General features: G+C 40.7%; 1 protein-coding gene across 1 annotated transcript in view; it reads left to right on the top strand.

Annotated features, from left to right (window-relative positions):
* The window catches only part of MRPL3 (mitochondrial ribosomal protein L3), a 153,226-nt gene extending 138,811 nt beyond the window's left edge, over positions 1-14,415 (top strand). The window contains exon 10 of the mRNA XM_073569428.1: positions 13,982-14,415. Within this exon, the coding sequence (XP_073425529.1) occupies positions 13,982-14,131 (150 nt within the window). The 3' untranslated portion in view covers positions 14,132-14,415. The remainder of the gene's footprint in view (positions 1-13,981) is intronic.
* Positions 14,416-17,233: the final 2,818 nt, after the last annotated feature.

Below are 17,233 nucleotides of genomic sequence, written 5' to 3'. Positions count from 1 at the left end.
ACCCCCATATGCTGCTCCATAGATTATGCCCCCATATGCTGCTCCATAATTATGCCCTCATATATTGCTGCTCCATAGTTTATGCCCCCATATACTGCTCCATAATTATGCTCCCATATAGAATCAAATTAATAGTTTGCTCATGACAAATGTCATCCTAGTTGAGGATTACATCAATTATAGAGATCGCTTAATAGGACATTCATGGATACAATTAGACCTATCGCACAGATATATGAAACACAACGTGAGCAAAGGAGCTCCAAAGAAGCGATAAATAGATCCACACATAATATGGTAAAAAAAAAAAATTTATTAGCAATAATATATTAAAGAATCAAATACAGATCCATAAAAGGGGATGTAGGAACAATTAGTGTCAAATCCAAGACAAAATGGGCTAAACAGCAAAGGGAGACAGAGCTGGAGAGCCAAACATCCCCTTTTATGGATCTGTATTTGATTCTTTAATATATTATTGCTAATAAATTTATATTTTTTACCATATTATGTGTGGATCTATTTATCGCTTCTTTGGAGCTCCTTTGCTCACGTTGTGTTTCCCATATAGAATCATAGAATCGTAGCGTTGGAAGTGACCTCCTGGGCCATCTGGTCCAACCCCCTGCTCAAAGCAGGATTCGCTAAATCATACCAGACAAATATCTGTCCAGCCTCTGTTTGAAGACTTCTATTGAAGGAGAACTTACCACCTCTCGTGGCAGCCTGTTCCACTCATTGATCACTAACTGTCAAAAAGTCTTTTCTATTATCTGTGTCTCCTCCCTTTCAGTTTCAATCCCATTGCCTCTAGTCTTTCCTTGTGCAAATGAGAATAAAGATGATCCTTCTGCAGTGTGACAGCCCTTGAGATATTTGTAGACCGTTAAACATTCCCAAATCCTGCAACCTTTCCTCATAAGACAGGGTTTGCAGACCGGTCACCATTCTGGTCGCTCTTTTCTGAACTTGCTCCAGTTTGTTGATGTCTTTTTTAAAATGTGGCGCCCAAAACTGGACACAGTATTCCAGATTAGGTCATTTTTTCAATAAGGATTGTGTGAGATACTTTGTCAAATGCTTTACTGAAGTCAAGATATACTATATCTACAGCATTTCCCTGATCCACCCAATCAGTGATTCTGTCATAGAAAGAAATTAAGTTAGTCTGACATGACTTATTAGTTAGAAACCCATGCTGACTCTGTTTAATCACTTCATTCTTGTCCAGGTACTTACATACATGTTGTTTAATAATTTGTTCAAAATCTTTCCTGGTATAGAAGTCAGACTCACTGGCCTATAGTTGCCTGGGTCCACCTTCTTCCCTTTTTTGAATATAGGAACAACATTTGCTCTTCTCCAGTCTTCTGAGACTTCTCCTGTTCGCAACGAATTTTCAAAGATTTTGGAGAGCGGTTCAAAAATTTCTTCTGCTATCTCCTTCAGTAGTACTCTGGGGTGTAATTCATCTGGACCTGGAGACTTGAATTCATTTAGGTTAGTTAAGTGTTTCCTCACTATATTTCTGTTTATAGATATCCTGGATTCTTCTATTCCCTTAATAGCACAGTGAAGAACAGTTGATGTTACATTTCCTTTCTGAGAGAAAACAGATGCAAAATAGGAATTTAAAAGTTCGGCCTTCTCAACATCCTGTCTTACCATTTCATCATTTTCATCCTGTAAAAATCTATAGCATCTTAGACTTTTCTTTTACTTTTGACATATCCCCAAAATCCTTTATTATTGCTTTTGACATCTCTTGCAAGCCTCAATTCATTTTCAGGTTTAGATAATCTGATTTGTGCCCTGCAGGTTTTGCAGACAGCATTATATTCTTCTTTAGATATGCCTCCCTCTTTCTATTTTATAAACATTTTTTTCTTCCTTTTTAGCATGTGCTTAAGTTCTGTGTTCATCCATCTTGGTTTCCTTAAACGCTTCCTATTCTTCCTTCTTTTTGGAATTCTTAACAATTGTGCTTTGAGAATTTCATTTTTCAAGATTTCCCATCCTTCCTGGATATTTTTGTCCTTAAGGATATCCAGCCATTGGATCCCTCCAATTCTCTTTCTGAATCCCTTAAAATCTGCCTTTATGAAATCTAACCTTGACGTCTGAGTCTTCACAGGTCTTCCTCCTCTAGTTATCCAAAATTCTAAAATAGCATGGTCGCTACCTCCTAGGGTCCCAGCCACTCTTACCTCCTCAACCACTTCCTCCCTGTTTATAAGGATTAGATCCAAGGTAGCAGTTCCCCTTGTTTTCTCCCCTACCTTTTGGAAGATAAAGTTGTCAGCAAGAGAGGATAAGAATTTCCTTGACCTGTTAGTTTTTCCTGAGAGAGATTCCCAACAAATGTCAGGATAGTTGAAATCTCCTATGACAACTATGTCATGTTTTTTGGAGAACTTGGCCAATTGATGCATAAAGAGTTCATCCATATCTTCAGCTTGCACAGGCGGCCTGTAGTAAATGCCTACAATGGTGTCCTTTCCATTGTTCTGTCCTTGTATTCTTACCCAAACAGTTTCCACAGAACTCCCAGTTTCTGAAGCTTCAATCTCTGTGCAGATATACGCATTTCTAACATACAATGCGACACCTCCTCCTCGTGTATCAAGTCTGTTTCTTGCAAATAAATTGTATCCTTCTAGCCTTGTATTCCAATCATGTGTATTGTCCCACCAAGTTTCAGTGAGTCCCATTACATCATATTTCTTTTCTTGCGTTAGTAGTTCCAATTCTCCTTGTTTGTTGCCCATGCTTTGTGCATTTGTATAGAAACATTTTAGTTTGTGATTGGTTTCTCTTTCTCCAATATTTTTATTATTTAGATTCTTTTGTCTTTGTTCTTCCTTTCCACTTCTAATAGCAGAGTTCTCAATAGCATTTGTCAGGTGTATGGCTTTTTCTGGCCTTTTGCTTGCTTCCCTTCCCACATTGTTCTAGTTTAAAGCTCTCCTGATCAGTGTAGCAAGGCGACTTCCAAATACATGTTTTCCAGTCTTCATAAGGTGCACCCCATCTCTAGCAAGTAGTCCATCGTATTATGCTGCTCCATAATTATGCCCCCATATGCTGCTCCATAGTTATGCCCCCGTATATTGCTGCTCAATAGTTATGCCCCGTATATTGCTGCTCCATAGTTATTCCCCCGTATATTGCTGCTCCATAGTTATGCCCCCGTATATTGCTGCTCCATAGTTATGCCCCCGTATATAGCTGCTCCATAGTTATGCCCCCGTATATTGCTGCTCCATAGTTATGCCCCCGTATATTGCTGCTCCATAGTTATGCCCCCCATATATTGCTGCTCCATAATTATGCCCCCATATATTGCTGCTCCATAATTATGCCCCCATATATTGCTACTCCATAATTATGCCCCCATATATTGCTTCTCCATAATTATGCCCCCATACAGTTGTGGCCAAAAGTATTGACACCCCTGCAATTTTGTCAGATAATACTCAGTTTCTTCCTGAAAATGATTGCAGACACAAATTCTTTGGTAGTATTATCTTCATTTAATTTATCTTAAATGAAAAAACACAAAAGAGAATGAAGCAAAAAGCAAAACATTGATCATTTCACACAAAACTCCAAAAATGGGCCAGACAAAAGTATTGGCACCCTCAGCCTAATACTTGGTTGCACAACCTTTAGCCAAAATAACTGCGACCAACCGCTTCCGGTAACCATCAATGAGTTTCTTACAATGCTCTGCTGGAATTTTAGACCATTCTTCTTTGGCAAACTGCTCCAGGTCCCTGATATTAGAAGGGTGCCTTCTCCAAACTGCCATTTTTAGATCTCTCCACAGGTGTTCTATGGGATTCAGGTCTGGACTCATTGCTGGCCACCTTAGAAGTCTCCAGTGCTCTCTCTCAAACCATTTTCTAGTGCTTTTTGAAGTGTGTTTTGGGTCATTGTCCTGCTGGAAAACCCTTGACCTCTGAGGGAGACCCAGCATTCTCACACTGGGCCCTACATTATGCTACAAAATTTGTTGGTAGTCTTCAGACTTCATAATTCCATGCACACGGTCAAGCAGTCCAGTGCCAGAGGCAGCAAAGCAGCCCCAAAACATCAGGGAACCTCCGCCATGTTTGACTGTAGAGACGGTGTTCTTTTCTTTGAATGCCTCTTTTTTTCTCCTGTAAACTCTATGTTGATGCCTTTGCCCAAAAAGCTCTACTTTTGTCTCATTTGACCAGAGAACATTCTTCCAAAACGTTTTAGGCTTTTTCAGGTACGTTTTGGCAAACTCCAGCCTGGCTTTTTTATGTCTCGGGGTAAGAAGTGGGGTCTTCCTTCCTGGGTCTCCTACCATACAGTCCCTTTTCATTCAGACACCGACGGATAGTACGGGTTGACACTGTTGTACCCTCGGACTGCAGGGCAGCTTGAACTTGTTTGGATGTTAGTCGAGGTTCTTTATCCAACATCCGCACAATCTTGCGTTGAAATCTCTTGTCAATTTTTCTTTTCCGTCCACATCTAGGGAGGTTAGCCACAGTGCCATGGGCTTTAAACTTCTTGATGACACTGCGCACAGTAGACACAGGAACATTCAGGTCTTTGGAGATGGACTTGTAGCCTTGAGATTGCTCATGCTTCCTCACAATTTGGTTTCTGAAGTCCTCAGACAGTTCTTTGGTCTTCTTTCTTTTCTCCATGCTCAATGTGGTACACACAAGGGCACAGGACAGAGGTTGAGTCAACGTTAATCCATGTCAACTGGCTGCAAGTGTGATTTAGTTATTGCCAACACCTGTTAGGTGCCACAGGTAAGTTACAGGTGTTAATTACACAAATTAGAGAAGCATCACATGATTTTTCAAACAGTGCCAATACTTTTGTCCACCCTCTTTTTTACGTTTGGTGTGGAATTATATCCAATTTGGCTTTAGGACAATTCTTTTTGTGTTTTTCATTTAAGACAATTTAAATGAAGATAATACCAAAGAATTTGTGTTTTCAATCATTTTCAGGAAGAAACTGAGTATTATCTGACAAAATTGCAGGGGTGTCAATACTTTTGGCCACAACTGTATATTGCTGCTCCATAGTTATGCTCCCATATATTGCTCCATAATTATGCCCCCATATATTGCTGCTGCTGGCTCTGCAAATAAAAAAGAAAAATTATATACCTCTTGTCGCTGGGGGCCCGTGCCGGTGTCCTGAGTAGGCGGAGACAGGTTCTGATGTCACCGCTGGCTCAGGACCCCAGCACTGGCGATATTTACCGATCCCCGCTCCATGGCTGCGTGCTGCTCTGTCCTCTCCTCCGTGTCCTGTCAGTGACATTCAGGCAGAGGGCGCGCACTAACTACGTCACCGAGCCCTCTAACCTGAACATCACAGACAGAGGACACGGAGAGGACAGAGCAGCGTGCAGTGATGGACCCGGGACAGGTGAATATAGCTTATACTTACCCCCTCTTGGCGCGGTCTCTGCAGCCCCGCTTCTCCCGGTCTCAGGCTCCTTTCAGTGGTCACATGGTACCGCTCATTAAAGTAATAAATATGCGCATATTCATGACTTTAATGAGCGGTACCATGTGACCATTGAAGGCAGGAGCCTGAGACCAGGAGAAGCAGGGTGGGCTGCAGAGACCGCGCCAGGAGAGGGTAAGTATGACCTGACACCCCCGCACCCCCTACCCCACCGACCCCCTGCTATATGACTCGCGTATAAGCCAAGAGGGGGACTTTCAGCCCAAAAAATGGCCTGAAAATCTCGGCTTATACGCGAGTATATACGGTACTCTTTTAACCCTTTAGTGACAACCACTGTACATGTATGGAGGCTGTGCTCTGTCAATGTATGGAGCGGGATCAGTTGATGTGTCTCATCAATTTCAGTATTCTCTTCTATTGTATAGGCGATCAAGTGAATGTAAGATCAAGTTCCCTAAGGGAACTAATCAAAACATATAAAAAAAATGAAAAAAGCTGAAATCACCTCAAATGTAAATGGCAAAAAAAAAAAGAAAACATTTTCAGTATTGCCAAATACATTATACCAAATAGCCAGTATAAAAATGTATTCTGTACAATGAATATGAAACAAAAATCAAAATACTGGGATTTGCTTTTTTTTTTTTTTTGTCTTCGAACTTTAACAAAAACAAAAACTCAATTAAGCGCATTCACAATTTGGTTTGTACATCAAAATAGTATTAATGAAAATGTCAGCTTAAAAAGGCCTCAAACATGTCTGTCGGAGAAATGAAAAGTTACAGATCTAAGAAATGGTGATACAAACCCAATTTTTTTTTTTTATAACAAAGCTCTTAGTTTGGTTTTGAACCACTAACCATATAAGTTTTGTATCACCATAACCAATCTTTCCTGGAGAATGACATTAGCAGGTGATCTTAACTGCACAGTGAACGCCGTAAAAACAAAATAAAACAATGGTGGAATTGTGAGGGGTTTTTTTGATAATTTGTCTGTTTTTCGGTATGTTATTGTATGGTATAGTGAAAGAGATAAAAAGAGGTGCCTGAGGAAATTCTGTCCATAGTTTCTGGCACAATACTTTGCCTTATATTGCTGCTCAGCCTCTCAAACTTGAATGGGACTGAACTGCCATATGAGACATGACCTACAGACAAGAGGGGCACCGATTCTGGTTACAAATCAGGCACTCTATCACGATTTACAAGGCGATTGAAGGGAATACTGTTTTCAAGGGTTGACTTACTAAGTTTTTCATATTTTACTGTTTGTACACAATTACTTTGCGTGTTACAGTTTCTAGGAAGCACAGCAGTAATATCCACTGTAAAAATCAATAGAAGGAGTTTATGCACATCATCCTGATACTGTTCCACCTCCTGAAACCTGTGAGTGCTGAATTTAGAAGTGTAGACATTGTGTCCAAAGCGGGATTATTACTTTCCATTCAAAAGTGCCACAGGAGTACAAAACTGCCAATCTCCTGTCAGCCCTTTACTTAGAGAGCGAACACACAACTCCTCTTCCTTTTGAAACTCTCTTCCTGGCAATATAAGTTGCATTCTTTAAGAGAAAAAGCCATTGATTCGTGATTCTATAGACAGTCACTATTTCTCTTTCCTTATTCTGGGGTTTGTTAGAGATGATGAATTGATTTTCCTTTTTTGTCTCCGAGATCAGCACCGACCTGCTAACTTGTATTGTTAGTGAGATGAGCCTGCTGACCTCTATATATTTTCACTGCCAAGTCTGGTAAAATACTGTTTTATCTCATCTTCTACATGAGACATTTCTGTCCTGTAGTCCACAAATCAAATAACACATCCATTCCCTTACTTTCTAATAATGTCCTGTTAAGATATATATACACCACAATTCTGCATTTTTATAGGTATTAATGTCCAAAAAAACAGAAAAGTGCTTATGCAGGTGCTTTTTAAAGTGATTCTTCCAAAATGTTGTTAAATTGTACATTTTACAAGTGTCTATGATCATAAACCAGGTAAAGTGACACTGTCAGATCTCTTTCTATTAAATTACCGATGTTCACAGAAACCAGAGATTTGTTACTGTTAAACATCTGAATGACAACCACATTGGAGGGGGGAAAAGGAATGATTGGTAGTGGTTCCCCCAGGGCTCTCAAAGGATGGGCACATGGTGAACAGCTGAGCACCATGGCAATATAACAATGGGTTTAAACCATTTTGATCATTGAGTAGCTTTTATTTAAAAGTTGGGGCTTAGTATTATTTTCAAGTAGACTAAGTAGATTTTATTCAAGAGAGCTGGAACTGATCTGCAGTTCTGAGCAGTGGCTGCTACACACATTGAGCAAGCTGAGCTACAGTGTCAACCATCTGACTCGTCCACAGAAATGCACACTTGACTTGGATGAGCTTTCGGGTGAAAAGAAGAGTGGACACGTGCACTTGTCTGGTGTCAGATGTTAACATTAATGGTATAGTTTATATAGCAGCAGAATATATGAACTCATGGTAGATTTACAGTTTATTGTGCTATAGTAGACATCTTGTGTTGAAGTCTGGTTCAGTTTTAAAGGTCTGCTGTCCACTAGTTAACAACATACATTGTCGGTTGATTAAAAGGAATCTGTGAGCAGGTTTTTGCTACACCATCTGAGAGCAACATGATTTAATGATGTAGACCTTGATTCCAACATTGTATAATTTACTGCAGTTTTTGATTAAAAACTGTTTTCTCTGGAGCAGATCTAGCAGTTCTCTGAATGCTGAGCCCTGTAGAAGTCCACCCACACCTCTGACCGCTTTCTGTGTATACTATGCATCAGCAGAAATCTGCCAATAAGTGGTGGGACATGGCTGGACCTACGGCAGGTTCTCTAGTCCTCTACTGAAAAGCTCTTATTAATAAAGTAGTGATTTTATAAAAACTACACTATGTGGCTCAGTAAGTGATTCATTGCTGGAATCGGGGTATCTGCACCTACATCAGGCTGCTCTCAGTTTAGGTAGCAAAAACTTGGTAACAGATTCCCTTTAATAGTATATAAATGTTTTTTACCATTACATCAATAATTTATTATTTAATTAAAAATCATTTCCCGACGGATCTGCTTAGAATTTTAAAAAATAGTGAAATGTAAAGTTTTTATTGGACTCATTTTTTCTACACTCAACAGTATTGAAATTGCAACACCAATAAGGAAAAGTTGTGGAATTATCGCAATTCCACAATTTATAGACATGTTAGCGATATACAAATGGAAAAAAAAAAATTAAATTATGGAACCAAACATCTCGATTTATTCAGTATTAAGCATAAGCACCACATGTAGAAATACACCCACTTAGACACCTTGTCTGCTATCATTGAGGTTATTAACAGACTTTGGCACCAAAGTGATCAAGATCCACTGCTGGCAGCTCACTTTGCAATTGTCGACCAACCAATGATGTCACATTCATTGCAGGTTAATAGCGATTTTTCTGGTGACAGATTTCCTTTAAAATCTTACTTTTCAAGGGGTGTGCACATTTATGCTGAGCACTGTGTGTGAGCATGCGTGTGTGTGTGTATATATATATATATATATATATATATAATGTGTATGTGTGTATATATATACATATATTAGTCTTTTCAGAGAGGAAGAGGACTTTAACTCTAGTGCCACCTATCGGAAGTAGCAATTTTAGTCAATCAACCCTTTTATAATAATCCTTGTCCCATGACTTAGGATAAACGCCAAAACCTGAATATATGTATACATTCATTATGCAGCTTTTGTAGATTTCTTGCCATACACTCTGCTTAGCACAGTCTCTTTCATATGTCACTACGTTCAATAGTATTTTTCCTGTGTGGAACGATTACTAAAGTTTCCATGCAGGGTGCGGAAAAAAATTCTGTAGTAGCTACAAACCTAAAAGTTTGTGACAGACATGAATAGATTTCAGATTGCACAAGCTGTGCTGTTCTCTGGCAGCTGGGGAAAGTGGCTTCCCTTTGCTGTCACATTCTGAACAGTTTTTGCAAGAAGGCTGTTTTGAGACATAGAACAGGTGGTTGCTTGAGATTTTAGAGAAGATGTTGCATTTGTGTATTTTTTTTCTATTTTGTGAAAAATTGAGATCATGCTTTGTATCGTCTAAGAACTGCCATTTCTCTGCTTAATTTCAGGGGTTCTGTATGCCCCACTTACAAAATACAAAGCAATATTATTAATAGACTTTTGCACATGGGTGCATCCTGAACACCTTTTACATACTGGATTGCACATTGCCTTAGTTGTAAACCTTGACTTGCAGTCTAGATCTGCAACTACGATTGTATAGGTTTCAGTAAGAGTTGAGAATCCTCTTCCTTCGTCTGGAGGCAACCATAAGGCCGGGGAATGCTCCCTGAGATAATGGAATGTGGTGAAGCATGAGACCCAGCAATGGGAGACCAATGATCAGTAACAGTTTGGCACACATTATTATTTATGGTAATCCTAATTAACCTAAAATGGGAAAGGTTTATTCTTATTTCATGTCAGATATTGTGAAAAACATGCAGAAATGTATTTTTCTATAGTGTATGTAGCATTCTAGTTTCAACTGTATCACCCATCCTGAGGATTGGTGATGAGTTGTAATTTTAGGACAACCCCTTAGGTAAAATATATACCCAAGACTCCTAGAAGACGAGATTACGCCTTTTCTCAAATGCATGTCATTAATCAGTTCATTTCTCTTAGTATTGCAGCAAGGCAGGTTTTAGCTTCAACTTACTTCAGTGAGCTCAAAATCCAGTGAGATTTTCTTTTCTGAGATGTTTCAACTCTGAAAGGAGGATCAAAGTGGTAAATGGAACTTTGTGACTAGAAGTACATTAGATTGTAATTTTTTCAAGTTCTGGTACATTGAATAAAATGGAGAATGAATTAACCTATAACCTATTAGACTCAAATTTACTTAACACTGAATATTGTTATATATTAGACATGTAGTAAGCTGTCCCTTAGTGTTCTGCAGACCACCTTCAGGAGGTGGGCATTGTTAATGTGAAACTTACAGTATATACTGTATAGCGCCATCAGCAAGCTGACTGCACAAAGATTTTCCTACACTTCTATCTCACTCCTCCTGCTGATCAATAATATACAGTGATTCGTCTTACATTTTACAATGGTTATATATGTAAGAGACTCTTCTGCATTTTTCTCATTATCTCAGTCTACTTCCATACAAAGCAGCGAGTCTCACACAGCTGTGAAAATATTCAGTGGAGAGCCCTGACTTAATCAGACTTCACTTATCCCCTTAAAGGCAAAGGTTTTACTGAATTAATGAGAAAATGTTCTATTTTTTCATTCTGTACATTTGAGAAATGTTTATATTTCCCTGGCACACCCTGCAAACACGTTTCCTGCAGCGGTGCTCCAGGTGCGCCGAACGTCTGTGGAGAAAATCCAATCTACATAAGTTTATGCTTAGAACATTCAACACTGCCCTTCACCTCTCCAAACAAACCTATTTCAACACCCTCATCACTTCACTGTCCAATAACCCGAAACGTCTCTTTGACACTTTTCATTCTTTACTCAACCCAAGAGTACAGGCCCCAACCACGGAGCTCAGAGCTGGCGATCTGGCCAATTACTTCAAAGAAAAAATTGACCAGATCCGACAGGAAATTATCTCCCAATCACCTCTTACCATGCACTGTCCTCCCTCCCCCACTGTATCTAGCTCACTCTCTGATTTTGAACCAGTCACAGAAGAAGTAAGCAGGCTCCTTGCATCTTCTCGCCCAACCACTTGCATCAGTGACCCATTTCCGTCACATCTCCTCCAGTCCCTTTCCCTTGCTGTCACCCCTCACCTAACTAAAATATTTAACCTCTCTCTCTCTTCTGGTATCTTTCCCTCATTTAAGCATGCCATCATACATCCACTACTTAAAAAACCATCCCTCGACCAAAACTGTGCCGCTAACTATAGACCTGTCTCTAATCTTCCCTTCATCTCTAAACTCCTGGAACGCCTAGTCCACTCCCGTCTTATCCGCTATCTCTCTGATAACTCTCTTCTCGACCCTCTCCAATCCGGTTTCCGCTCCTTACACTCTACTAAAACTGCCCTCACTAAAGTCTCTAATGATCTACTAACAGCTAAATCAAATGGTCATTACTCCATGCTAATTTTCTTGGATCTCTCTGCAGCATTCGACACTGTGGATCATCAGCTCCTCCTCACTATGCTCCGTTCCATTGGCCTCAAGGACACCGTTCTCTCCTGGTTCTCCTCCTATCTCTCTGACCGCTCCTTTACTGTATCTTTTGCCAGTTCCTCCTTTTATCACCTTCCCCTTACTGTTGGGGTTCCTCAAGGATCGGTACTAGGCCCCCTCCTCTTCTCCTTGTACACTGCCCCTATTGGTCAAACAATCAGTAGATTTGGTTTCCAGCACCATCTCTGTGCTGATGACACCCAATTATACACTTTTTCTCCTGACATCACGCCAGCCTTTCTAGAAAACACCTACGATTGTCTAAACGCTGTGTCTAACATCATGTCCTCACTATATATGAAACTGAACCTGTCAAAGACCGAACTCCTTGTGTTTCCTCCCTCTACTAATGTACCTATACCTGACATTGCCATTTCTGTGTGTGGCTCCACTATTACTCCTCAGCAACATGCCCGCTGTCTTGGGGTCATACTTGATTCCGAGCTTTCCTTTGCCCCCCACATTCGATCACTGGCTCGCTCTTGTCATCTGCACCTCAAAAACATTTCTAGAATTCGACCTTTTCTTACTTTTGAGTCTGCAAAAACTCTTACTGTTTCTCTTATTCATTCTCGTCTCGACTATTGTAACTCTCTTCTAATCGGTCTCCCTCTTACCAAACTCTCCCCTCTCCAATCTGTTTTGAATGCTGCAGCCAGGATCATATTACTCAACAATCGTTACACCGATTCCTCTACCTTGTGCCAGTCATTACACTGGCCACCCATCCACTCCAGAATTCAGTATAAACTTATTACCCTCACCCACAAAGCCCTCCATGGCTCAGCACCACCCTACATCTCCTCCCTTGTTTCAGTATACCACCCTACCCGCGCCCTCCGTTCTGCTGATGACCTGAGGTTAGCATCCTCAATAATCAAAACCTCCCACTCCCGTCTCCAAGACTTTACACGTGCTGCGCCAATTCTTTGGAATGCACTTCCCAGGTCAATACAATTGGTCCCTAATCCCCACAATTTTAAGCGTGCCCTGAAAACGCATTTATTCAGACTGGCCTACCGCCTCAACACATTAACCTAATCTATCCCTGGGTGGCACAGTCAAAAGTTTTACCATAACCAGGTTCCCCGCATCATGTTCCCACATGCTTTATGCATCCATTAGCCCTCTGTGTCTGTACTGTTACACACTTAACATTATGGCTGGTCCATACAATCAGGGCAACTGTTACCACCCACCTTTCGTGTCTACCTCTTTCCTCATAGACTGTAAGCTTGCGAGCAGGGCCCTCATTCCTCTTGGTATTTGTTATATTCTATGTGATTATTGTTATGCTGTAATGTCTATTGTCTGTACAAATCCCCTCCGAAATGTAAAGTGCTGCGGAATATGTCGCAGAAATAAAATGTATTATTATTATTATATTTTGTCTTCATCAATTTTGAGCTTTCCCAGGATGTGTCAGTGCTTACGGTTAACGTTTTAACAAAGTTTTCTAGTTTTATGTAAATAGAAAAGAATTGGAGTATAGATAGAAGTTCTATATACAACAGTCCATGGCACCACCAAAATGAATTGCTTAAAGCTTTAGTTCAGCATACAAAAACATAAAACAGTACATTCCTTTAGATGTTATATTTTTTACATTTTTATTTTATACTTTTTTTCTCCCTCAATGCACGAAATGCTTGAAATTGCTTTATTGTAAGACTTTTATAAAATCTCTACAACTACAATTGATGAAAAAAATGGATACGAGAAGTTCAAGAGACAAAACATATAAGCATGTGAAATTACCCTTAGGGCATGAACCCAAAACAATAGCACTTTGGAGCAAATGAAACAAATTCTGAGCCTGAGAAATTGCCCATAGCAGAGTTTAAGGATACATCCAGCTTCAAGCATCTTTGAGTAAACCAGTTTTTCTCTAGTCACAGAGCCATAGCCTTGAATAAATATCAGGTATGCGCTAGTGCGTCGAAAGATAAAGGGTACATATATTACAAAGAAAACTTGAGAAATACTGAATTTGACATGATGCAGAGTCCTATATTGTGAGCGAATGTTTGGCGCGCATTATTTGGTTAGATAAAAACAGGACAGGCATGGGAGTTTTGAAAGGGGAAGTGGCCACACATATAGGATTCTATCAATTCTGATACAAAAATTGCCGAGTAAGCCTGCTTGTCAGTTTTTGAATTCCCGTAGAAGTAAATGGAGAGAAATATGCATGCACAACCACCTCTTCGTATCTATATACATATATTTTTATCCTTATGTCTTCTAGGTCACAGACACAAAACTTGCAGTGAAACAAAAAGGCTTTGAAAATCTTCCATTCCCTACGTATTTTGCTGATGGTGATGAAGAGCTGCCAGAAGACCTTTACCACGAAGATGTATTCCAGTTCAATGAGCCCTCTGTCACATACTCTTAGCATTTCTGACATCTTTATTAACAGTCGTTGTCATCAGATCACCGTTCTCGTGCTTCTGTAATATCTGAAGGACAGAGGTTTCTAACAGGTTTCCCTTTCTGCTTCTGCCACTTCTGTTTTTGAAGGGCAGGTTTTATCATAAGCAGCACTCCAGTTTGCTTCTGTAATTACAGCCTATGCACAGTGGATTTTTATGGATCTAGTGGATACTTAAAAGCTAGTGCTTTATATGTACCATCGCTCTATTGCTCTCCCTAGAGAAGGAAATAAAGAATATTTGGTAATGTTTGCGTTTTGTTCATCAGAAGACAGTACATGGTATATTTACATGGGATTGGATTTACAGTTCATGTCAAAATCTCCAATGCTTAGAAGCATCTGCAGTGGTCTCTGCAAGGCAAATGTTAAATGTCAGCCATTAGGATAAATGGCCATCCATGTAATCAATTCATCAGGAGCTGTTTGCTAGAACAATACTGGAAAATATAAGGCCAAATTCAAGCCCAGCATTTGTGATGTTTATACGCCCAAATAGGTATGGACAGTGTTTTCTGATTCTTTTTTTTTAATGGGAAACCCATTTAAGCCCTTTATTCTCCATGTCAGATATTTCTGTTGTGGGTCTAGGTGCATGGAATGAGCTCCGGAGCTGAGCTTGCTCAATGAAGAACAGATAAGTGGTTGTGTTATAGAGCCGGCACCCACCCCTAATAGCATTTAGAGCTAAATGCTGCTTGATCCTGCTTGGGTGTCCTTTCTGAGCTTGCATCATTTTTCTTGTTGGCAATGGGTTGCTAGAGTAGCCTGCTGAAGGTCCCCTTTGCTGTCGTGTTGGTGCTGTTGTAAACTGGCTTCTTAGAATGCCTTGATAAGGACTATATATTGAAATATTCAAATATATAGTACAAGCAAATTAACAGGTTGATCGCAGGTGCAAGTCCTTTATAGGGACTAGAAAAGTGACTTTGTGCATGATCAATGACCACATCATTCTCCTGGGGCTCTTTAAACTGGAGACAATACTGTTAAGAGATCCAACCTAGGTTATGTGCACACATTGTGGATTTAGATGCGGATCCGCAGCGTTTTTGGCTGCACGGATTCGCATCAAATCCACAGCCAATGTTAGTGAATGACAAATTCTGGTTTGTTGTGCACATGCTGCAGAAAAATCTGTGCAGATTTGCAGCGTTTTCCACAGCATGTCAATTCTTTTTGCGGATCTGCAGCATTTCTGCACCCATTGACTTCCATTGAGTCAGGCTCATCCATAGTAAAACCGCAGATGTAAAAAGATCTGTGGATGTGGGTGCGAGAAAAGCTGCAGATCGGGAGGAGGAAGAATGTGTGGGTGGAGACTATGTGCGTGTCTGTGTGTGGGGGTCTACGTGCGTGTGTGTGAGCGTGTGTCCCTGTGTGTGTGCTGGTGTGATGTCATTGTTTCCTGCAAGAGAATTAAAATAACAATATTCCTCACCTGTCCACTGAGAAGATAATCCATTTGTCCCATGACGGGTCTAGCTCTGCTACATCTAGATGGCAGGCTGCATGGTTGCCTGATGAGACCATACAGCATGCCCTCCAGCAGTGAACTCCTGTAACCTGACGTCACCACGAGCGTGAGAAAGTTGTCATGCTCGCGGTGCTGTCAGAAAAGTCCTGGGAGTTCACAGCCAATGAACTCACTTAACTGACATCAGCTCTAGTGCTATTAGAAATGTTTCCACAGTGCTCATGCTGACATTCAGGTGAAGCGAGTTCTTTGGCTGTAAATTCCCAGGACCTATCTGAGAGCACCGCGAGCGTGAGAACTTTCTAACGTGCGCGGTGATGTCGGATGGGTTATAGGAGTTAACCATGAGACACTGGGCAGCGGTAGCAGATGCTGCTCAGTGTCTCTACTGGATGACAAGCTATATGGTCGCTTCATGCAGCCTGCCATCTAGATGTAGCAGAGCTAGAGCTGTTGGAGAACAAATGGATTATCATCTTAGCAGAAAGATGAGGAAAATTGATTATTTTAATTCTCTTGCAGGGGTTAATAACGTCACTAGAAGGGGCAATGCAGTAAACATGGTTTAATTAAGATTTATTAAAGGAGTCTGTGCCATTCTTTCAATTAACCCCTTTCCTTCATTGGACGTAATATTCCGTCCATGTGCCCTGGGCCCTAATTACCATGGACGGAATATTACGTCATAGCGATAAGCGGCGCCCACGTGGTGAGTGCCGCTTATCGCGGCCGGGTGTCAGCTAATTATCATAGCTGACACCCGGCACATGGTGTCAGGGGCGGTCATGGACCGCCCCGACACGTTAACCCCTTGTACTCCGCGATCAAACACGATCGCGGCGTACCGGGGGTTAAAGGGAAGCATCGGCAGGGAGGGGGTTCCCTCCGTGCTTCCCTGAGCCCCCCACTGCAGCGCAATGTGCAGCGCTGCTGCGGGGGTCTCCTTTCCTGCAGGTCCCCGGATCCAATATGGCGGCGGGGACCTCCGGGGGCCTGCAGGAAGCTGACTTCCTCAGTGCCTGCGAAGCGCAGGCAAGGAGGAAACCTGCACACTGCCTGTGACAGATTGCTGATCTGTCACAGCGATCTGTGATGTGACAGATCAGCGATCTGTCACAGGACAGTTATGTCCCCTCTGGGACATTGTAATAAAGTAAAAAAAAAAAGTGTAAAAATAATTTTAAAAAAATCGCTAAATAAATTCAAGAAAAAAAAATATATTCCCCAATAAATTCATTTTTTTGGAAATAAAAAAAACAACAATAAAAGTACACATATTTGGTATCGCCGTGTCCGTAACGACCCTCCCTATAAAACTGTCCCATTAGTTAACCCCTTAAGCGAACCCCTTAAAAAATAAAAATAAAAAACGAAGCAAAAAATAATGATTTAGTATCATACCGCCGAACAAAAAGTGCAATAACGCGCAATCAAAAAGACGCATATAAATATCCATGGTACCGCTGAAAACGTCATCTTGTCCCGCAAAAACGAGCCGCCACACAGCATCATCAGCGAAAAAATTAAAAAGTTATAGCTCGCAGAATAAAGCGATGCAAAAATTATTTTTTATATAAAATTGTTTTCAT

This window comes from Dendrobates tinctorius, unplaced genomic scaffold, assembly GCF_039654945.1.
Source record: "Dendrobates tinctorius isolate UK_male_01 unplaced genomic scaffold, ASM3965494v1 ptg000005l, whole genome shotgun sequence".
Lineage (NCBI taxonomy): Eukaryota > Metazoa > Chordata > Amphibia > Anura > Dendrobatidae > Dendrobates > Dendrobates tinctorius.
This window is presented reverse-complemented; position numbering and strand designations above follow the sequence as displayed.